At 38.2% G+C, this 23,848-nt stretch overlaps 2 protein-coding genes across 2 annotated transcripts in view; one reads left to right on the top strand and one right to left on the bottom strand.

Moving 5' to 3' along the window:
- Window positions 1-3,245: 3,245 nt before the first annotated feature.
- Window positions 3,246-23,848, bottom strand: part of LOC127655811 (protein Aster-A-like) — a 67,524-nt gene continuing 46,921 nt past the window's right edge. The window contains exon 22 of the transcript XR_007972091.1: window positions 3,246-3,310. The gene's annotated coding sequence lies outside the window, so the exon portion shown is untranslated. The remainder of the gene's footprint in view (window positions 3,311-23,848) is intronic.
- On the top strand, window positions 3,364-23,828 carry LOC127655812 (sodium channel subunit beta-1-like). The gene is made up of 6 exons (XM_052143800.1): window positions 3,364-3,652; window positions 11,184-11,350; window positions 13,343-13,580; window positions 18,968-19,109; window positions 19,469-19,540; window positions 19,666-23,828. Exons 1-5 carry the CDS (start codon window positions 3,601-3,603, stop codon window positions 19,533-19,535), a joined length of 666 nt encoding a protein of 221 aa, XP_051999760.1. The 5' UTR covers window positions 3,364-3,600; the 3' UTR covers window positions 19,536-19,540; window positions 19,666-23,828.

Genomic DNA, 23,848 nt, shown 5'->3' with positions numbered 1-23,848 from the left:
AGTTTTCTTATTTCATTTACATTTATGCATTTGACAGAAGCATTTATCCAAAGCGACTTACAGTGCATTTATTACAGGGACAACCCCCCTGGAGCAACTTGGATTAAGTGTCTTGCTCAAGGACACAATGGTGGTGGCTGTGGGGATCGAACCAGCGACCTTCTGATTACCAGTGATGTATTTTATTCCACTACGCCACCACCACTCCATTTTACTTTAAAGTACATACACTGGGGGGGATGTTGGTTTAACTTTTCAACCCAAAAGCTCCAACAAATCCTCTTCAACATGCAGTTCTTGTTTGATTTTAATTCATGTAAAAATGTAATTTTTTGTTAATGTGAATTTTATTCTCTTGAATCAATGAGAGAGCAAAAGGCAAAGCTTAAATCCTGTGACATAGTGCAATTAAAGCACAATAGCATTAAATGGTATTTAGGCCTATACTGGAAATAATAACAATACTCATAACATAGGTCATGTGTTACACTTGCTATAGTTTACTTCAAGTGCGAGGCTAGCCCCTTTTTAGGGGTGCTTCAGAGAGTTGAGGTCAGTCTGACCTCAACTCTCCTGCCTACAATATATTTGTGTATGATTGTCAGTGCCAAGGGAAAGAGAGGGAGGAGATGGAGAAGGAGAAAGGGAAAGGGAAAGGGAGAGCATGCAGGAAGAACCAGGTGAGGAAACAACAACAATAAATTGACATATAGTGAATAGTGGCAAGCAAAACAGTAACTACTCATACTCCTATACTAACTTATTGGCATTAAGTAGCCTATATTACATTTACTTTTTGTAACATTATTTTACACCACATTTTTTCATAATAAAGGAGGAAGAAAACAACAGGGAGAGTCCATAAGGGATGAGAGGGAATTGACTAGTGAGAGAAATGAAGAGACAGAGGGAGTGCAACATAGAGACCACCAAGCCAAAGCAGCAGAGACAGAAGAGAGCTGCTCAGACTTAGGGGATAAGGACACTGGTCCTAAACAGTTAAAGCTGTCTCAATACCCTCATACTTAGTTTGGCACACAAAAAAAGAGCCTTTCAAGAACCATTTTTTTGTAAATAATTTACAGAAGATGAATTACATTTTGTTGTCCAAGTACCTGTTACTTAGTTCAGTGACAATAAAGTTGAATCTAATCTAACCAATCTGATGTCTGTTGATACAAAAGGAGGCATATGGAGTTAACGGTCAGGAAAACCAGCTGAGTGAAGAAGGTTTTGTGTTTGTTACAGGGGGCTGTCTGTGTGAACTCTCACTCTTAAGCTGGTGCTCTGAAAAAGTCAGTTGAACCAATTAGTTAAAATGATAAAGTTATTTTTCAATAGACATATTTTTTGTTTTTGTGTGAAAAGAGGGTGGGTGGTGGCAGTGGGGCTCATTGGGTGCTCAGCACCCCTAAAGCTCTGACCCTAGAATCGCCCCTGGTTAATTTCCATGTTGTTTCTTCATCAATAAGCAATGACAAATTTAAATCAAGTCAATCACTGAAACAACAGCGCCACCCTGAGCATAATATGTATAATATGTATCTGTACACACATGGAATAATGATAATAAAGAGGTACAGGTGGGGGAATGATATCCCGGATCACTAAAGACCTGAGGTGTGCACTTAAGGGTTAACGATGTGGTTGCATTTATAACCTTAGTTATCCTTAATTTATGAAAATACATTTGCTCATTGTTAGTTCATTTTAGGTGTTGGCTTATGTTGACATACAACTTTGAATAAAAAATATATATATTAGTATATGTTGAAATTAACATTAACCAACAATAATTAGTGCTGCTAGAATAATCTGTACTGCAGAGCGACAAGTAGCTACATTATGAAGGGCGTGTCTTGTATGTCTAATTTTGGATAGGTTTGTGATATCAGTCCTGCAATGAATCTGAAAGTCGACATATCATAATTTTACGTTGACATAAAGACATGAAATTGTTACCACCTTGCCTTCCATCCAACCCACTACTGCAATGCATCCGTCAGTGTAGCCTATCCCTCCCCAATCCCTGTTTCTTCCCTGACTGTCCCTCCTCGCCTGTCTTAACAGCAGCATCTTAAATCTAGACCACAAGATGCCGCCAATGAACGCGCCACTGCTGCGCATGGCAGGTGTAGTGCTCCAGTTTTAAGAGGATTTTTGTGGACATCTCAATTTCAAACCGAGCATTTATGCGGGGAAGAGTAGTAGGATCTCACGCGACAGCGTTTTTGGTTAATATCCATGACGCACGCTCAAATAAAACACCCCGCGTGACTGACATAATGATTTGACGGCGCGAGTGGGGCGACTTCATCGGATTTTACCAACTGAATAAAGAACAAACGGCGAACATGTGGTAATCGCTCATGAAAGGCTGAGAAATATTCAAACCATAGATATAGGCACACATAGGTCACTTTGTATATTCTTGACAGTAGAAATATCGTCGACTTTGTTTACATTAAGCTCAGCTGTTAAAAGAGGGGAAACACTGCCTTACATGCCTTTCACCTTATCACACCCCATGAATATTGCTTTGTTTTAAAAGGGAATGCAGTTAATCCATTCCTCGGCAATGTAGACGCATGAATGATGCACTATTGACATATTTTGGTGATCATAATGTGCTGTTAGACATATACCTTAATGCTTGACAGTTGGAAATGCTTTGGCAATATAACGGAATTTGACCAGATGGCATGAGTCATAACCACATCCGGTCACAGTTAACACTTACTGCATGTATGAGTAACTTCATATGCATTTATTTGTATTGAGAGAAAGACACAAGCATTCAGTTTTGTGTTGAAGTGCATTTGACAGGCAGCCTCCAAAATGATTTGTTGTTATTGTATATATTGTATAATGTAAATATATATATTCTCAAATTCAGGTATTAACATTTCATAAGCAAAAATTCACAAAATATATAAGCAATAAATATAATTGAGCGTAGAAGAGAATGTCTAAAAGTATGTTTGCATGAAGCCAAAGACACAAAATCATTTTGCATTTCAATCTCACTGTGGCACAAAATATTTCTTCTCTTAAATGATTTTTCTCTGGTTAAAAGTGTAACACACAAAATTTTGGTCACTTACCTTCAATTATCTCTCATTGTAAACTAATCACAAACCTCCGATCCAAGTCTTCCACTGTCATAGAGAGGAAACTTTCTCATTTGCTCATTTGTCTTTCATGGAGTAACTGAATTTACTGTGCTTGGGCTTATTGGACCGTTAGTTTCACACAGAAGATGTCATTCTCTGATACTCCCTCCCTGGTCTCATTTGCTCCTCATCAGTGGCTAAAGGGAAAGTCGGAAGCATCATTAGTGTCTGAACTAAGAGGGAAGCCCCACATCATCTCCCTCTTTGTGTCTGACCTGAACTGTATTCTACACTGTCAAGCTCATCTCTGCAAAGTTTCAGAGGACTTTTTTCCCTTGCAGAGCTTCTGTCTTGCTGTGGACTACTTGCTAAAACCTCCGGCTCTTATGTCAACTGTGTGATACTGTGTTTTGTGTTTGTTATTGTGTGTGTTTGTGTGAGAGACACAGAGACACAACTCTGAAAGGAACTCCTATCATCAGTGAAGATGCCTGCACTGCGGCTTCTGTGGGTCCCTGTTCTGATGTGTTTAACACACGGTGAGTGTCTTGAGCTATGTCACGTTTGAGATGCATGTTCAAATCTTCACAATCTGTGTCTCTCTGGGTCAGTGAGGCCATGTCAAGGGAAGAGATCACCTCTCAGTGTGTAGGAGAAATCCATTCATGATCTCATGCTAAAATGTATCTAATGATGATGGGACTTTTGTGTATAGACAGATGGATAGACAGACAGGCAGGCAGACAGACATAGATATATAGATAAACACAACACATAATTCAAACAGTATGATGATAATAAATATGCAATGTACATCAGAATTGAAACATTTGTGAAAGCCAATGCCAACTGAAATTAATCATTAGATGTTAGATTACAAAATCATGCAACTAAAGTGAATGTAATAGCTTTTGCTGCAAGAATGTGTTTATATTCAATTGGTTTGCTGACCAGTTCAGGGTAATTTAGCCCCTGTCCAGTAGTGTTATTTCAATGCACTTTATTTATTCAGTCTCAGCACTGTGTATGTGTTTATAGTTATCAGGGTTCTAAAGCCACCAAGATAGCTCAGTAAAACCCCAAAACAAGCTGTATCTGTTTGTAAAGCATGTATTACATGAATGGTTACTCCCTCACTTCTGTCTCAGACTGTTATCTCATAGTCAGTTGTGATGCTTTGTTTTGTGGTGGGTGTCCAAAATATTTGTCTGTCTATGTTCATACATACCCCGAATATCTTTCATCTGCAAAGGCAACGAGGACAGAGATGGAAATAAATCTCCCCCAGGGAACAGGTGTTATCACTTCTGCCTAAGCGATAAATGTCCCAATTTACTCAGTGGGGATTTGCCATGCGTCAGGACACCCATTATGGGGATATGTGTATTTCCTGAAGTACTGACAGGTTATACAAAGCACCAGTTATCAGCTGTTTAGATGAAACATTTGTTATGTTACACCTGTACTGTATAGTTATGATGAACACATTTTGTTCCTTTGCCAATTCCCACTCGTCGCAGATCCTTATATGCACTGTCGTTCAAAAGTTTGGGGTCACTTAGCTGAAATGTTTCTCATGATCTTAAAAACCTTTTGATCTGAAGGCGTATGCTTAAATGTTTGAAATTAGTTTTGTAGACAAAAATATAATTGTGCCACCATATAACAAAACGTTTAAATGGATGACTTATAAATATAGAATAATAAAGAAAAGCAGCCAATAAATGCCAGGCATAGACGGGAACTCCTTCAATACTGTTTAAAAAGCATCCCAGTGTGATTCTTGAAGTTGGTTGAGAAAATGCCAAGAGTATGTTTCTGCAAATTCTAAGCAAAGGGTGGCTACTTTTAAGATGTTAAAATATGACATATTTTTTATTTATTTAGGATGTTTTTAGTCACAACGTAATTCCCATCATTCCATTTCTGTTATTCCATAGTTTTGATGACTTCACTATTATTCTAAAATATAAAGAAAAAATAATACTAAAGAACGAGTAAGTGACCCCAAACTTTTGAACAGCAGTGTACCTTATATTTAATATAATTTTTAGGCAGCAATAAAGTAATCCACGATCAATTAATTTTATTGATTCACACAGAAAACACGAAAAAGCAGCTGACGCGAAACGTGACGTAAATGCGTCGGTGAGTTCACACGAGAATTCGGAAGCGGCACTTATTTACAACAGATGAACGAACGTCACGTGGGAGTTCGGCCATTTCAAACTGCATCAGAGCCCTGGATGGAAGCCCTGATTTAAAGTTAAGTGTTTTAATTATCAACTTGTTTCTTACATAAACCTATCGATTAACTTCAGAAGACATCCATTGATCGACTGGAGTCGCATTGATTACTTTTGTGCTGCCGAAATATAACTGTTGGACCGTCAAAGTGCTGGCACCCGTGTACTTCCATTATAAGGACCTGACAGAGCTCGATCTTCTAAAAATCTTCATTTGTGTTCTGCTGAAGATAAACATGGCATCAGAGGTATGTGAATAATGAGTGAATTATCATTTTTGGGTGAACTGTTCCTTTAATTTAAACATCATTATTTTCGATACACATAATGAACTGTGTATAGTGTATATACATTTATTCATGAATAAAAAAAAAAAAACGTTTATATTTACATACAAGGCATTTAGCAGACATTGCAATCCAAAAAGTACTTTAGCTTCACATATTTAATATTTATACAACATTAATAATGTTTTTTCTTGCATTTATGATTTCATTGATAATGTCTATAACTTACTGTGTGTTCTTATAACTGATTACATTTATTATTATTTGGAGTGAAAAGGAGTGAAAATGTATATAGCAGAGTTAAAATTAGACAGGAAATGGGAAAGCTCAGAAATGAGAACTGTTACACAACTAAACTCGTGTGAAACCTTTTTGGTAAGTCGTCTATCAGATTCACCCAAAACTAAAAACTGTCATGGTTTAATCACCCTCATGTTGTTCAAAACCAGTATGACTTTATTTCTTCAGTGGAACACAAAAGGAGATGTTAGTCAGAATGTTAGCCTGGATCACCATTAACTTTCATTGAATCTTTTTTCCATACAATGAAAGTGAATGGTGACTGAGGCTTCAACGTAACATTTGACTATAAGCCTAACAAATCTCATTGTGTGTTCGACAGAAGAAAGAAAGTCAAACGGCTTTGGAACAACATGAGGGTGCATAAATCTTGACACAGTTTTCATATTTGGGCGAACTATCTCTTTAAGGGATCATTTATTCAGTGGCGATCAAACGGAGGAGTGAGCATGGGCAGATGGACAGGAAGATGAACAATGTGTGACACAGTCAGAGAATCCCCTGTGATTGCCTGGTGGTGTCTTACATCATATGGTCCCAAACTGTCCAAACTCAAAACTGCAAAATCTGATTTAATACAATTTTTATTTATAACTATATGACCAGGTCTGGTTGAATTTGTTTCCATAACTTTCAGGCTACGTCACCTAAGAACAGTGCAGCAGAACAAGCAACCTTCTGATTACAACACCATACTTTTAGACGGTTCTAAATTGTGTTCTTGACAGGAATAAACATAGAATAAACGAGTGGATGGAAGCAACTAGGAATGCTATAGGAATACAGTATATAATCTCATATTTAATCACATTGCTAAATTTCTGCATCATACATCACTTTGGTAAAGTGCAATTTTTTTGTGTTAGCACTCTGAAACAGCAATGTGATAGTTTGTGAGCAGACTTATAAAGTAATGGCTTACGTGTGATTGGCTAGGAGTTACCTAGCTAATGGTGCGATGATGTACAGCTGCTAGTCTTCCCGCTAGAACTACGCTGCACTTACATTTGATATCTGAGGTTGTGGTGGATTACATTATTTCTTGTACTGTGGAGCAGCATCCGTTTCTTTATGAAGACTATTAGAAATCTGAACCCATCATTATCTCTGCACGTGTGCTGCTCGCTCAGTGAGTCTCCACTGTTCTCAGCAGACACTTACTGTGATAACAGTCTTATATTTATTAACAGCTGTTCCATATTCTGCTCTCTACACAATACTGAGGGAACTTTATTGTGTAAATTTAGACTGTTTGGCTTCATGTTTGTTGTGTGCGTGTGTGTGTGCGCACATATTAGTGGATGCTGTCAATTAGCTATCAATCAGTGATCCGCAGTTCTAAAGGAAATGTGGAGTTAATCAGTGGGAGGTTGACAGAGCTGTGAAACATTGTCAGAAAATAGTGCTTCTGATTGAAAAACATATACAGAGCAAGACAGAATGAGAGATTCATTACAGTCTTAGAATATGATGGACTTGCACAAATCCATTACTGCAATGGTGAGTGGAAGTAAAAGCATGCAATATTTAAAAAGAAGGACCAACTGGATTTGTACTAAATTGTTCTGAAGAAAATTTGAGTAGTGCTTTCCTGTGAAAAACTTGCCCCCACAATGCTAGGGTGTTGCGGGTGGTTGCCAGGACGTTGCAGTTAAGGGGATTTAAGTGGTTGATACATTTTTACTTACTGACTCAAGAGCTCATGACAATTATGTAACTGCTGTGACATTTTTGCAAAATGACATGACACAGTTTTACACATTTCGTGGCAGTTCCAAAGTGAAATGTCCACTGTGTGGTGCCAAAAGAGAGTTAAATGTTTCCCAAACAGGTGAGGTTTTGAAGGTTAATGCTCTATCAAGTTTTAAATAAACAAATCCTACCTCCATACCCGAAACCAAACCTAAACGATAGTGTCATACAAAGCAAATGCTACATAAAATAAATAAATGAGGGTTTTAAAGGTTAATGCTCTTTTGAGTTTTAAATAGACCAGACCTACCTCCTTACCCGAAACCTTAAACTTTTAAGCACTGATGTTGATGGTAAAGATTTCCTGTTCAGTGGCATACCCAAAATTGAATACTTATAACTGGAAAAAAAATGAGGATGGTCAAGTGTTTTGAGTAATTGTAAAGAAACATTTTCAAATACATTTTTTATGATAAATTCTGAGACTCTTAGGCTAAGGAACTGAACTTGAGGCAACTTTTTTAGGCAACTTTTTCCTAAAAAATTATTTATCCTAGTGTCCAAAACATAAAGCATAATAATTGTACATTAGAACTAGTTACACATGCAAACACAACAATGACATAAGATTTGCAAAGCATGTAGACATGATTTTAGTAATGAGATTTCACAGAACGAGTTTAATTCTGTGCCATTTGAGTCCTTATTGAGTCCGTGTCATGTACTTGGCGCCATCTCCTGGTGGCCATATGTAACAGTCACCAATCACATGTCTCTCTGCCCAAATATGGATGACTTTTTGCACTAATCTGGACCAAATACCATTGGTTTAGTGTTTCATGATGCTACATCATTTCCAATTACCTCATCTGATCCAGGAAAGCTAACATGTTTTCAGCCAGATTACAAGATGCAAGATAGCCAGATGCTGTGTGCACTGTGCACATTGTGCTTCTGGTCAATTATCTAATGATCTATGCATCTGATTACCTTGTATGTGGGCTCATTTGAAACATAATCTCCTTATTTATGTTATGTTTATTTTTAGGTTAAGTTATAAGCAATAATGCGGCATATAAGCAACACCTGTTCACTTGGAACATGTGAACGACATATAGCTATTATTCGCTAAATATTTGCCTGTAAGTAAAACAAATAGGCTGGTTATATTTTACTCTTTGAGAGCTTTCCAACTAGGGCTGGGACAACGCGTCGACATCATATGCTCGTCGATCCGTCAGACCAAAAACAAAGATGGCAGCGCCGGAGAGTAGTAGCAACACGAGTGGCTCCTCAGACTATCAGAAGTGCAAGGCGGCACACACTGGTTCCTCTAAAGTATGGGAATTCTTTAATTTAAAAGGAAACAATTCTGTGATATGTCATCTTTGCAAAATGGAGATGGCCTTCCATTCTAGCACCACGGCAATGCACCAGCACCTGAAGAGGCGCCACCTGGGAGCAGCTGCATGTTGAAATGCTCACATTCCTCCACTCCAATATATGACAGTATTTTGTCTTGAATGACACACACACACACACACACTTCTTAAGGTGAAAGAATGTATGAAGATGCTTTTTTTCAGTAAGCTAGGCCTATGTTCAACATAAATGTTGAATTCTGAATGTTTATTTTCATTATTTATTTTTTGTTGGAAAAGCACTTTCTGTATTAGCTTAAAGCCCCAAGTTTACAATAGTTACTGTATTCTTTCAATAGCTCTAAGTAAGGGTGGCTGGGTGACCTTTTTATTTTTTTATTGAATGCTAGACATCAGAATGCATTATTTTGCTCTTGTACACTTTTACTTGAATTTTATTTTTGAATTTTGAGTTTAAGTAAAAGGTGAGTGGCAGAGTGTATTACTACTATATGTTGTTGTTATTTTTATGTGAATGAAGAATTAAAAGATGCACTTTTTTCAGTAAGCTAGGACTATGTGTTTTCAACATAAATGTTCAATTCTGTTGGTTCAGGAAGGACACCATGACAGGCTGCTGGCTCCCACTGTCGCTGTACATTTTTATTTATTTTTTGTTGGAAAAGAACTTCTGTATTAGCTTAAAGCCCTCAAGTTTACATTGGTTACTGTATTCTTTCAATTGCTCTAAACAAGTATTTTGGGTGACCTTTTTATTTTTTTATTGAATGCTAGACATCAAGTTGTTATTATTTTAATCTGAAAGAAGAATTACAAGATGCACTTTTTTTCAGTAAGCTAGGCCTATGTGTTTTCAAGGCTTCAAGGTTTTATTGAATGCTACCTCTGACTAAGAATGCATTACTTAGTCTTCTCCTCTCTACTCCGCTGCTGACCACGACCCCTCTCTGACATTTTTTAAAATTGAAGTGAGAACTCAACTATGCTGAAACAGGGTTTCATGGCCCTTTAAGTGTATTTTTATCTTCGAAAGCACCATTGCAAAAAGCAAAGCACCATTGAACTTGTCTTTTTAGTACAAAATCCTTTCTGAAATGAAATACTCAAGAAGGTGTAGATCATTTTGGGCAGTATTGTAATAGTTTGGTAAAAATAATAGAGTATGTCAACATGATTTGTTTATACCCCTCCATTTGCTCCCTCTGAATTTGCAGTATGCCACCTCTTTAATACAGTCTTTCCTCCCCATCCACCCTTCTTTTTGTTCAGAAGCCAATACATCAGTGATATGTCAGTGATAATCAGTTATTTCAATAAATGTAACATTGTTAACTATCTCTCTTCCTTCTTTTCTCCCTCTCTTGTCCCTCGATTGGTGTGACAGGCATTTTTACTCTGTTCTCCTTTCTTTCAGCTATCAAGAGTAAATGATAAATGTTGTTTTCCTGAATAGTAAAGAGATTCCCATACAAATCTAAATGACTTTTTGAGAAACCCCAGTAAAGATATAATCTAATGCTATTGCTGCCATTGATGTACTACTAGGCCATCTGTGCTCACTTATTGATGTGTGTGTACAATTGTTCCTGTCCCTCATCTCATTGCACACATACACATACTTCTCCAGAGGTCAAACTTGAAAATAGCACAAGATCATTGGTTGAGAGCGATGCAGATGTATCTGTGGAAAATGCAGGGTGAAGTGTGTGAAAGAGAGATACTTGGAATTACAGGTGCGTTCCATTCTGCTAGTGTTTGCTATTTCATGGCATATATAGAGACCAGCATCTATATATGAAAGTAGATTAAAGACCTAAAATTTAAACCAGATCATTGCTAAATATTTATTTCCCCTCTGACAATAAAAGCCATCAAACCAAAAACTATTGTGAAATGCAGTTAATTTGTACTATTTTCATGCACTGTTTTCATGAGTGGAAATAAATCTTGCAAAGAAATGCTCTGCCTTGAACAACAACAAAAAAAGCCAACATGCACAATTTCCGGCAATGTGAACAACATAATTTTTTTTGTGCAAGTTTTACTCGTTCAAAACAGCAACAAATATAAGTGAACATTAAAAAGACTTATAGAGAATCTTTTAAGAAGTAAAGAAGTTGTGAATATGTTTCTGTGGCTGATTATGTCTCATTCTTCATATAGTGTGGCTCTGCAGTGGGGCATGTGTAGAGGTGGACTCTAACACGGAGGCTGTGATGGGTAATGGCTTCAAACTGGGCTGCATCTCTTGCAAGATGCGAGGGGAAGTGTCAGCCTATGCCACAGTGGACTGGGGGTTCATGGCAGAAGGCGAGAGTGAATATACACATGTGAGTATGAGACCAAGAGAGAGAGATCTGACATGTCAACCGGGATCAGTTTTAAAAAGTATTCATGTTTTACTGTATGATGAGTGGCACAGATGCTGCAACCCCCACCCCAACACACACATGGTGCATTACCTAAATAAATGTGCCCTTTTTTATTTTGTAATACTTCCAATTTCAAGTAAGATATCAGTATGGATGCAGCATCAGGTAAAAGCAAATGTTTTTCAGTTAGAGAGGGCACTGTAGAAATACACTACTCACATGCATATGTATCACTCATTATCATTTCATTCTGCAAACAAACCTATCCAATAAATTTGTGGTTACAGAGATACGTGTGATCTCAACGTGATGTCCACCATGAGGGTGGACCTCCATTATGTAGAATAAAAGGGTTATTCTCATGAAATGTTCTGGTCCAGTTTATCCCAGCAATTTGAAATGACATTTTGCATAAAGAAAAAAATGACCAATAAGATTTTATGCCATTAAGATGACACTATTTTCATGACACTTAAGCACATTTGAACACCCCCATTACATCCAGTTGTTTAATTTTTACTATTCTCATTGTTTAGAACGATGATTATCATTACCGTAACAGTAATTTATTCCCCTCTATTACAGTAAAAAAAAAAAACGTGAATTTGTCATGTGTAGATTTTGTCATAAAAATTTAAATAAGGTGTAAATAACACCTGCGACACAGCACAGCTATTTGCACCCCAAATAGCTGTGCCTCTTCAGGTGCTGGTGCATTGCCGTGGCATTACAGTGGGGCGTAACGCCGGTGAGACCCTGGTTTGATTCCACCTTTCTCTTTTTCCCATTCTGTTTCCTGTCTCCTCTCTACGTTTTCTTTAATACTACTTATAATAATAATAATAATACAGTACATAAAATTATATAAAGTTAGTTTTAATATAGTAATACTGTAATGACCATATTTTTTGGCAGAAACCATAGATTTTATGCAGTTAACAATGGTGTTACTACAGTGATATAGTGTTTATATAGTTTACTATGATTTTACTACAAAATTCAATGGTGATACTACTGTTACTGTAGTGGACCATGGTTTATATTTGTAAAGGAAGGTTAGGTTTAGGGGTAGGGTTGGTGTAGTGTGGGACTATAAATAAACACAATAAACATGCTGCAGTGATGCTTTTTTACTGTTAGTATAATTAGGAGTGTAAATAACATATCTGGCCATTTTGAGATTATCACCTTTGCCGACAACCCTAACACATGTCTGACATTGGCTGATAAATGTGGATGTTCCAAAATCTGTGGATAATGTACTTTTTCTGTTTTCTAATATTTTGGAGTACCTTTTAAATCAATGTTGTATAAAATAAATGTTCATTGAATTCTAGAAATGTTATATTTAATTTAGGCTATTAGCATTCTCATTTGTTATGTAAAATTGTATTATTAAGTACAGAATGTCTATATATCAGCATTATATCGGCAATGGGCAACCTCTAAATATATATTTATCTAAATATTGACATTATTATAAGTTATTGAAAAATCAGATGGACGAGTGAATTATGAAAATAAATGCACCCCCCGAGGTTGTAATGTGGCCGGCCACTACTAAATTACTTAGCCATTGGCCTTGCATCTGTTAACAACAAGTAAGCTCTAAGTCCATCTAAAGATATTAATCTTTTAATTTAAACGTTTTTTTACATTTACATTTACATTTATGCATTTGGCAGACGCTTTTATCCAAAGCGACTTACAGAGCACTTATTACAGGGACAATCCCCCTGGAGCAACCTGGAGTTAAGTGCCTTGCTCAAGGACACAATGGTGGTGGCTGTGGGGTTCGAACCAGCGACCTTCTGATTAACAGCCCTGTGCTTTAGCCACTACGCCACCACGATTCCATACCACTCCATACCACTCCACCACCACTCCACTCCATTTTTACACTGGTTATTTTTTTTCATAGCATACTAATGAGCTATTTTTATTATTTAGATCTACAGTTATGCAGAAATGACAGGCAACATAGTGGATGACCATTTTGCTGACCGCTTGGAATGGAGCGGCAGTATAAATACTGCGGATGTGCAGGATGGCTCCATTTACATCCGCAACGTTACCTACAATGATACAGGAACATACCGATGCGACTTTGACCGGATCCTCGTCTTCCCCAATTATGAGTTCCACACCAGTACCACCAAGTTAATCACCATCAATGTAGTTGGCAAAGGTTTGTTAGTAAAAACAGACAATGATAACACTAAAATCTACACCTGTTTGTTGTTCCAAACATGTATGACTTCCTTTCTTATGTCGAACACAAAAGTATATGTTTTCACAGCTCTTTTTTTGTCTCCCCTTTTCTACCCAATTTGTAATGCCCAATTCCAAATGCGCTCTAAGGTGACGTAGTGAGTCGCCTCAATCCGGGTGGTGGAGAACGAGACCGGCATCCACGCACAACTCACCATGCGCCCCACAGAGTGCGATAACCACATTATAGCAACCACGAGGAGGTTACCCCATGTTACTCTATCCTCCCTAACAACCGGGCCATTTTGGTTGTTAGGAGACCTGGCTAGAGTCACTCAGCACGTCCTGGATTCGAACTCACAACTCCAGGGGTGGTAGTCAGCGTCTTTCCTCGCTTAGCTACCCAGGCCCCACACAGCTCTTTTTAATTCTATGAAAAGGAATGTCAACCAGGGGCTATTAAGCTCCAAAAAGTAGTCGTTTTGTCGTTCATTGCTGAAAATATTCCTTCTTGCCATAGCCCTCAAATCTAATTTGCAATTAGTTACGAGATGCATTGACGTCAAATTTGGCGCAATGCGCCATATTTTAATATATACGCAAAATTATGATTTAAATGAGATTTGTAGCTGTGGCAAAGGAGTAAATTGTCAGCGAATAACTACTAACATTTCAGTAGACTTGGAATATAGTGTACGAGTCATATTAACTACTTTTATGGAGCTTTATGTCATTCTTGGAGCTTGACCATCCCTGGTCACTATTCACTTTCATTGTATGGAAAAGAGTAGTGTCAACATTCTGCTAAACTCCTCCTATTGTGTTCTACAGAAGAAAGAAAATCATACAGATTTGGAATGACATACAATAAGGGGAGTAAATGGTTTTGAACAAACCAGTTCATATGTTTTACTATGGTGAACTGAATTTTGCAGAGACTAAGCAAAGTAAGGTGGTGATAACATCACAGGCACAACAGAATACAGGTACAAGATCTGCTGATATTCAGCCATACGTGAAACATAAGGGTGCTTCCATGAAGAAACATGTCAAAACTAATCAGAAATGCCTGATTAGATGTCAAAAGCAAGGACACAGGCATCGCCCTCATTCAGCCCTGAAAGCAAACAGTGTTGTCATAGCAGTAGCATCAGGGCTTTCATCATAGTATGTCCTTGGCTTGTGAACACTTAGCTGTTTGACAGCAGGGACATTTAAGAGTCTATCACATTATTTATCCCTAGAACTTTACAGTTTTTATTTTTACAAGTTACAGTATTTATCTTGTTGTTCCATTAAGCAACATTACAACATGAAACATTCTTTCTTAAAACATGACAAACTATAACAGCAAAATGATCTGTGCTCAAATGTTTTGCAGGACAATGGAATAAACAAATAATAATACATTACAAATTATTATAGGAGGACCAAAATTGTTAGTCTAGAGTAGGGGTCTCAAACTCAACTTACCTGGAGGCCGGTGGAGGTAGAGTCTGGGTCAGGCTGGGCCACATCAAGTATTCCACAAAAAATATATTATAGTATTCCAAAAAAGGAGCACAACTGATCCAATCTTCTCAATCTTTATTATTAACGTTTCTTCTGAACTGTTCCTCTGAATTTGAACATTCCTTTCTGAACATGAATGGTTCTTCATGAGCTGTCCTGAACATGAACGGTTCTTCAGAACATAGGCTTCTCTTGCCTACTCCTTGCTGCCAGAGACCTGGCAGCGCTTCCTCTCACACAGCTGAGACACATTTGGCTTGAGTTGAAACCCTCAGTTGAAACCCTCAGTGTGGCTTGAAGATGCTCATCAGTAAGTCTGGACCTGTACTTTGATTTATTGAAGTTCATGGTGGAGAATAGCTTTTCACATAGATATGTACTCCCAAAAAGGCACCTGGTCCGCTTGAACATTCTGGAGAGCTCAGGGAAGGTGGGTGGCAATTCTCTCAAAAAATGTCCAAGCTTGTCTGCGTTTCCACTCACCTCCCTGAACTTGGCTTTGAGTTCAGAATTGCACTGCAGGTCAATGAGCTCCATTTGAAGTACAGGAGGACTATCTTGCACATCGAAGGAGAAGGGGTCAGCAAAAATTTGAAAAGGGTCTCTGTGTGTCTTGAAGTCTGCAAACCTGCGATCAAATTCCTCCTGTAGCTTCATAATGGCATCAGCATACTTCTCACCACTGAATGGTGTGCCCACATCTACAAGTGCCTTGCATGCTGGAAAATGGCAGAGGTTTGTCTGAGAGAGCACAAGTTTTGAGGAGAATGCCCTCACATTGTCATAGACAGCACTGACAAGCTGCTCCTAGCCTTGTAACTTCTTGTTCAGTACATTCAGCTCCTGTGTGATGTCAACAAGAAAAGCTAAGTCCATGAGCCATTTGGGGTCACTTAACACAGGAAAAGCCATCCCATCCTTCTCCATGAAGGCTTTCACTTCTGCTCTCAACTCAAAAAACCTCTTCAAGACATTTCCCCTACTGAGCAAACGTACCTCTGTGAAGTAGAGCACATCCTCATATTCTGACTCTATTTCCTCCAAAAAGGCACGGAACTGCCGTTGCTTTAATCCCCTAGCTCTGATATGATTGATGCATTTCACAACAACAGACATCACATTGTCAAACCTCAGGCATTTGCCGCAAAGAGCCTGCTGATGGATAATGCAGTGCAGAGCAATGGCCTCCTCCACATTCTCCTCTTCCAGTTTCCTTTGAACAAGTGCTACCAGTCCATTTTTCCTTCCTGTCATTGATGGCGCACCATCGGTCGTTATTCCAGTAAACCTCTTCCATGGCAAACCTGCATCCTCAATAGCACCACACAGCTGGCGGACTATCTCCTGAGCGGTGGTCTGACCATGCATTGGAATCACAGCGAGCAACTCCTCGATCACTTCAAAACTGTCGTCAACACCACGGACATATATTGCGAGCTTCGCGGTGTCAGTGTTGTCCTTGCTCTCATCCAGAGCGACTGAGTATGCACAAAAACGTTTGGCTTTCTCACGCAGCTGATCATAAATGTTTTCTGAAAGGTCAGAAATGCGCTCTGCCACTGTGTTAGCTGAAAGGCTGATGTTGCTAAACTGACCCTTCTTTTCTGGACAGACTTTACTTGCAGCTAGTAACATGCACTTTTTGATGAACTCGCCTTCCTTGAACGGATTACCGGCCTTCGCAATCATCTCATTCACCATGTAGCTAGCTTCGACGGCTGCTTCATTCTCTTTCTTTGCTTTCTTGAATAAATCTTGTTGCCGCAATAGACATTTTTTAAGATTGGCGACCCGGTTCTTTCTCTCATCTCCATGGTATTTTGTATACTCCTCAGCATGTCTAGTTGCGTAATGACGTCGGATGTTATATTCCTTGTACACCGCAACTTTCTCTGTGCATATGAGACACGTAGGGGTTCCCCTGTGCTCGACAAAAAAATATTCCGTCTCCCACTTTTCCTGAAATTGCCTGTGCTCTTCGCCAACCTTTCTCTTCACGGCACGTTTTGAGAGAGACATGACTGGAACTGGGTGATGGCATATATTTTCTGTCCACTTCTGACTAATGTGGATTGTGGATACTTCCCCAGTATGTTTGTACTTCGCAGTGGTCTATGACAACTATTGACAACAAACCCGCCGTAAGCTGTCACAAGACTATCTATGGTAGCCCATAAGGGATATATAAAAAAAAAAATAAAACGCGGCACGCAACAACGGGCCGCACTAAGATTAAACTTTAATGTCAAGTAGGGGGCCACATAATATATGCCCGCGGGCCGCGAGTTGAGACCACTGGTCTAGAGGTAAAGTTGTTGCTTAGTGTGTGAAAGTACACGGTTTCAAATCCCGATCTAATCTATATGATGTTTAGAAACAAAGCAAAATTTCACCTGGTCTTGACAGCCAGTGATCACAATGCACTTTTGTTTTGCAACATATCTCTTTTTCTGTTCTATGGGGGGAAAAAAAGTCATAGGAGTGACATGATAGTGGGAATAGTGTTCACAAGACTCTGGACTGTCATTTAGGGGAAAATTCTGACGCACAAACTGACGTGACACAATAGCATGACGTCTATTTCCGTTAAGTGTTTCTATGGGTGCAGAGCCAACAAAAGTGAAGTTTATTAATTGAAACCTGTATTTGGGTTAAAGAGCTTCTTTAGATATAGTGCATCCGGAAAGTATTCACAGTGCTTCACTTTTTCCACATTTTGTTATGTGGAAACATATCCCAAAATGGATTAAATTCATTATTTTCCTCAAAATTCTACAAACAATACCCCATAATGACAATATGAAAGAAGTTTGTTTGAAATCTTTTCAGGGCCTGGGAAGCACAGCAAGTATTGATGCTGACTACCACCACTTGATTCACGAGTTCGAGTCACAAGTTTGCATGCTAAGTGACTCCTGCCAGGTCTCCTAAGCAGCCAAATTGGCCCGGTTGCTAGGGAGGGTATAGTCACATGGGGTAACCTCCTCATGGTCATGATTAAGTGGTACTCGCTCTCAATGGGGCATGTGGTATGTTGTGTGTGGATCATGGAGAGTAGCATGAGCCTCCACATGCTATAAGTCTCCGTGGTGTCATGCACAGCGAGCCACGTGATAAGATGCGTGGATTGACTGTCTCAGAAGCGCAGGCAACTGAGACTTGTCCTCCTCCACCCGGATTGAGGTGAGTAACCGTGCCACCACAAGGACCTAGTAAGTCATGGGAATTGGGCATTCCAAAATAAATGCTGATAAAAAAAAAAATAAAGAAATATGAGCATATTTAACTATGGGATAGTTCACCCAAAAATGACAATTCTCTCATCATTTACTTTCATTGTATGTTAAAGAGATGGAATGAAAGTGAATGGTGACTGAGACTAGCAAACTACCTTGCATATCGTTTTGTGGAAATCTTCCTTTAAGTTGCACTCAAAATCAACGTGTCTCAAAAATCTAAGGGGTGACGTTTGGATAGGCATGACGCTTCTGCTGAGAACGTGTCTGTCCTCTAAGACAATGTTTGGAATGTCACATAATTTGCAGTGAAGTTGATTGAACAGACATATTTCAGTCAGGCCCACATCAGCACTAATGTCACTACTGATCATCTACATAATATTGAGAGCATAAAGCTTTGTGCTTGTGACAATCTTCCAGCATTGTTCCAACACCCCAACTACACATTTATTTCTATTCCGTTTCTATTTGGTATTAAATAATTACATTAATCAAGTAGTCCAAGCTGAAGTCGAATATCATGCCCGCCATCACAGAAAGCAAGCCAAATCTGTAAAATATAGATTTCTGAATTGAATTTGGAGAGAATAAATTGACGTATTCTCTCCTGCAGCTACCCGAAGCATGGCATCCATCCTTTCTGAGATTATGATGTATGTGACCATCATTGGGCTGCAGTTATGGCTGATTGTTGAGATGGTCTACTGTTACCGGAAGATAGCAGCAGCAGGAGAAGAAGCACTTCGAGAGAGCGAGTGAGTTATACTTCTGTCATTTTGACATTTTCTTCTAATTATCTTCTGTTACATTCTTTTCTAATATCCAGGATGATAGAAATTAAAATATTGCTTAAAATGTTTACATTTGTGAAGGTCATTGTACAATAGACCTTCACCCTTATTTATCAGTTTTGTAATTTTCACTTTTCTTCTTCCTGAACTTTATTTCACATACAGTACCTCATTGAGAAGTATAACAGACAACTCTGTATTTTTCCCGATATGCTGTTCTGTTTTCAAAACATTTCAAGTCCTTTCCACATTTTCTTTGATATTCTCTTCTTCTTCTTCACTATCTTTTCTATCCCTTTATTTCCCTTATTCCGTTCTCTTAGGGAGGAATATTTAGCTATAACCTCTGAGAGCAAAGATAACTGTGCAGATGTAGTGGTGGCAGAATAACACAGGTAGGTTTATTAAAGACTAGAAAAATGCCATGTCATATCTGGATTCAAGACAAGTCTTCCAATCATCTATAACATGCACTTCCAAGTCAGCACCGTTTAACAATCTGCCTTTTGTTTCATTTCAGGGCCAAAAAATCTCTCAAGCATAAACCGTAAAGCTCTCCATCCACTATGACATCACCAACTGCCTCCATCACCTTCACTGGCACTCCGTGCAACCACAGGCTGCTGTTTTCAGTATGACTGTGACGAATAACCATTCTAAATCATCAGGGAAAAACACGCAACTATAATTGCGCAGCTACGGAAATGTTTTGTCTTTAAATAAGGCCCTGACATTACGTTATTTTATAGACAGCAGCTTTGAGGTTAACAAATTAATCTAATGAAGGATGCTATTTCTATTGAGCCAAAGAATATCAGAAAAATTCTTAAATATATAAATAACTAGTTTATATTAAGCCACATGAAAAGAAATATATATATAAAAATATGATGTTAAAGAATATAATGATAAATGTGCTCAACTAATACATCGATTTATTTATATCATTATTTATCTCGCGTAAAAGATCAAAAGTACACATGACAAAAGAAAAATTAAACGGTGGGTAAGAAAACAACGCGGCAGACATATATGCAGAGAAATCAGCCGAAGATTTCTTGTTTGACAGCTGGGTACTGTGATAACAATTTTAGCGTACATTAACAAAAAGAGCTTCCTATCTGTATACTTGTCCCTTTCACGTACAGGGAATTTGAACCAGAACTAATTTCACCACGACTAATCTAACCATACATTTTTAACGATTTCTCACTGACACATACAGTAACTAATCCTTCATTAAAATGACAAAGGAATGTTTTTTCATTTGTGTTCTGCACAGTTATCAGCAACCAACATTTACCGTTCACTGTACTCTTGTTACTAAACAGAAAAGACTTTGAGCAACACAAAGCACCAAATTTCTGTTCTGGGCCAAAAGCAAACACTATGAAGTATAAAAAGCTAGCAGATCTAACCCATGTAGCCTATAGGCTCTGCCTCTCAATTTGTGCAAATCTCAAATAAATGTTACAATTATGTTATGCTACCTATAAAAGAGGGAGAAAAATGCATTGTTGCCGATGATAACGTAGGGTAGTACAGCTTCAATAAAATCTACAGAGATGTGATATATAACAGTGCTATGATCAATATTAATTATGTGCCGTAGACAAGAGCCACTTCTCAGTTTTTTTTTAACAGTTGCCGGTGCCGTTCTGTACACATTTGAGCTCACTGGCATTGTTACGATTACATTTTCCATCATGATGCTGTGAAATCAGGATTAGACAGGACTAACACTGGGCTATTGACCAAACATGAGTCACTATGTCAATACAGGTGTTCCACCAGCATGGTTGAGTACGGGTATTTACTCTGCTGAGAGGTCAGCTATATTGCAAGCCCTTTTATAATACCTTTAGTACTTCACACTGTCATAAACATGGATCAAAAACAGTGCTGATTAAATGATGGGTATCTAGAATTAAATTTTCATTCATTAAAGCTCTTGAAATCAGCAATAGGATTACATTTGCACTAATAAAAATGTTCATTCTTGATATAAAAATGACATCATTACACACATAATACACATTTTTTATATAATCTCAACTAGTACATTTTTCTTTTCTGATAAATGCATTTTGCACAGGAGAATTTTACAATGATCTGTCATTCACTGTTAAAAAATTACGGTTATACAGAATTAATTTCTTACTGGTAGGAATTCCAATTTTACATAATCAGTAATTTGTACTAGTAAAAAGTACATAGCTGAAATACACTGGCAGCCAAAAGTTTGGAATAATGTACAGATTTTGCTCTTATGGAAAGAAATTAGTACTTTACCAAAGAGGCATTCAACTGATCACAATGTATAGTCAGAATCGTAAAAAAATTAGATTACAATTTGAAAGAAATACTCAGAACTTCTTAAACTACAAAGAAGTCTCAAAAAAAATCCTTCACGTGCAGCAATGACAGCTTTGCAGATCCTTGGCATTCTAGCTGTCAGTTTGTCCAGATACTCAGGTGAGCTTTCACCCCACACTTCGTGTAGCACTTGCCATAGATGTGGCGGTCTTATCAGGCACTTCTCACACACACCTTACAGTCTAGCTGATCCCACAAAAGCTCAATGAGGTTAAGATCCAGAACACTCTTTTCCAATTATCTGTTCTCCAATGTCTTTTGGTTTATCGGTTTCAAAAGTGGCTTTTTCTTTGCAATTCTTCCTGCACCCCTGAGTCTTCTCTTTACTGTTGTACATGAAACTGGTGTTGAGTGTGTAGAATTCAATGAAGCTGTCAGCTGAGGACAAGTGAGGCGTCTATTTCTCAAACTAGAGACTCTGATGTACTTATCCTCTTGTTAAGTTGTACATCTGGCCTTCCACATCTCCTTCTGTCCTTGTTAGAGCCAGTTGTCCTTTGTCTTTGAAGACTGTAGTGTACACCTTTGTATGAAATCTTCAGTTTTTTGGCAATTTCAAGCATCGTATAGCCTTCAATCCTCAAAATAATGATTGACTGACGAGTTTCTAGAGAAAGACATTTATTTTTTTGCCATTTTTGACCTAATATTGACCCGAAGACCAGTCTATTGCATACTATAGCAACTCAAAAACAAACTCAAAGACAATGTTAAGCTACATTTAATGAACCAAATAGCTTTCAACTGTGTTTGATATAATGGCAAGTGATTTTCTAGTACCAAATTAGCAATTTAACATGATTACTCAAGGATAAGGTGTTGGAGTGATGGCTGCTGGAAATGGGGTCTGTCTAGGTTTGATCAAAAATGACTTTTTCAAATAGTGATTGTGCTGTTTTTTACATCAGTAATGTCCTGACTATACTTTGTGATTAATTGAATGTCACTTTGGTGAATTAAAGTACCAATTTCCTTCCAAAACAGCAAAATCTGTACATTATTCCAAACCTTTGGCCAACAGTGTAGAAATTTTGGCTAGTAAGAAATTAGATATTCCTAACTGCCTTTTGAACAGGAGTGAATGAAAGGTCATTGAGAGATTCTACTAGTGAAAATACAGTTACAGATATTATTACTTTTTTTACTAGCTGAAACAAAAAAATTTAAAATAGCAAGAATGGGTAATTCCCAGAGTAATTAAGTTGTTTCTGAAAAATAATTAGTCTTTATAAGTCTTTAATAATTAGCTTGAATTACTCAATGTTGACCCAACCCCTTCCCCTTTCTTCTTTTGTCTTTGCTGACAAAATAATCAAGGGCTGCATGAAATTAAGAATGACTAAAGTCGAGTTCAAACTGTGCCTCGTGTAGGACCAATGCTTAAGCCTCTGGCTTTTTTATTAATTACATTTTTCTCCCAATTTGGAATGCCCAATTCCCACTACTTAGTAGGTCCTCTTGGTGTTGCAGTTACTCACCTCAATCCAGGATGTGAAGGACAAGTCCCAGTTGCCTCTGCTTCTGAGACACTCAATCTGCGCATTTTATCATGTGGCGAGCTGTTCATGACACCGTGGAGACTCCGCATGTGGAGGCTCATGCTGCTCTCCACGATCCACGCACAATTTAACATGCACCCCATTGAGAGCGAGAACCACTAATCGCGACCACGAGGAGGTTACCCAATGTGACTCTACCCTCCCTAGCAACCGGGGCAATTTGGTTGCTTAGGAGACCTGGCTGGAGTCACTTTGCACGCCCTGGATTCGAACTTGTGACTCCAGGGGCGGTAGTCAGCGTCAATACTCGCTGAGCTACCCAGACCCCAAGCCTCTGGCACTTAATGCATGAAGAAAAATGAATGACAAGACGATAAAGCAGGAATCTAATGTATTCATTCAGAAGTGCAATTAAAAACCGTCCAGTCGTTTCTCTCCCTCTTAGTAGCCAATTTTTGGCAGTGACTACAGAGGACAGCACAACCCTGCCAACGTCTCATGGCCTTTATGCATGAATGATCAATTCTGAGATGTCCCAACTCTGGTTTTCTTATTTTTTATATCTTTCGTTCTCTTGTTGTTAAATTTGTAGATTTCTACTGCTTGAATTTAAATATACCTTTCTTACTTCATAAAGTTTGTCATAAACATGGATCATTCCTGCTTGAGCAAAAGTTTAATACCACAGCTGCTTTAAAGGGCACCTATTAAGGCATTTAAAATGTTCCTAATATTGATTTGGGAGTCCCCAACAACAGTTTTACATGCATGCAATGACAAAAAACACTTTTGTTGTCTTATAATATGCATTTATGTATACCTGATTTG

Source organism: Xyrauchen texanus, chromosome 15, assembly GCF_025860055.1.
Source record: "Xyrauchen texanus isolate HMW12.3.18 chromosome 15, RBS_HiC_50CHRs, whole genome shotgun sequence".
Taxonomy (NCBI): Eukaryota; Metazoa; Chordata; class Actinopteri; order Cypriniformes; family Catostomidae; genus Xyrauchen; species Xyrauchen texanus.
Note: the sequence above shows the minus strand (reverse complement) of the source record. Positions and strands in the feature narration are given on the sequence as shown.

Excerpts from the sequence above, each read along its gene's own strand:
- LOC127655812 (XM_052143800.1), top strand. The coding sequence starts at position 3,601 with ATGCCTGCACTGCGGCTTCTGTGGGTCCCTGTTCTGATGTGTTTAACA. Across the intron at positions 3,653-11,183 it reads TCTGATGTGTTTAACACACG|TGTGGCTCTGCAGTGGGGCA; the intron begins GTGAGTGTCTTG and ends TTCTTCATATAG. Across the intron at positions 13,581-18,967 it reads CATCAATGTAGTTGGCAAAG|CTACCCGAAGCATGGCATCC; the intron begins GTTTGTTAGTAA and ends TCTCTCCTGCAG.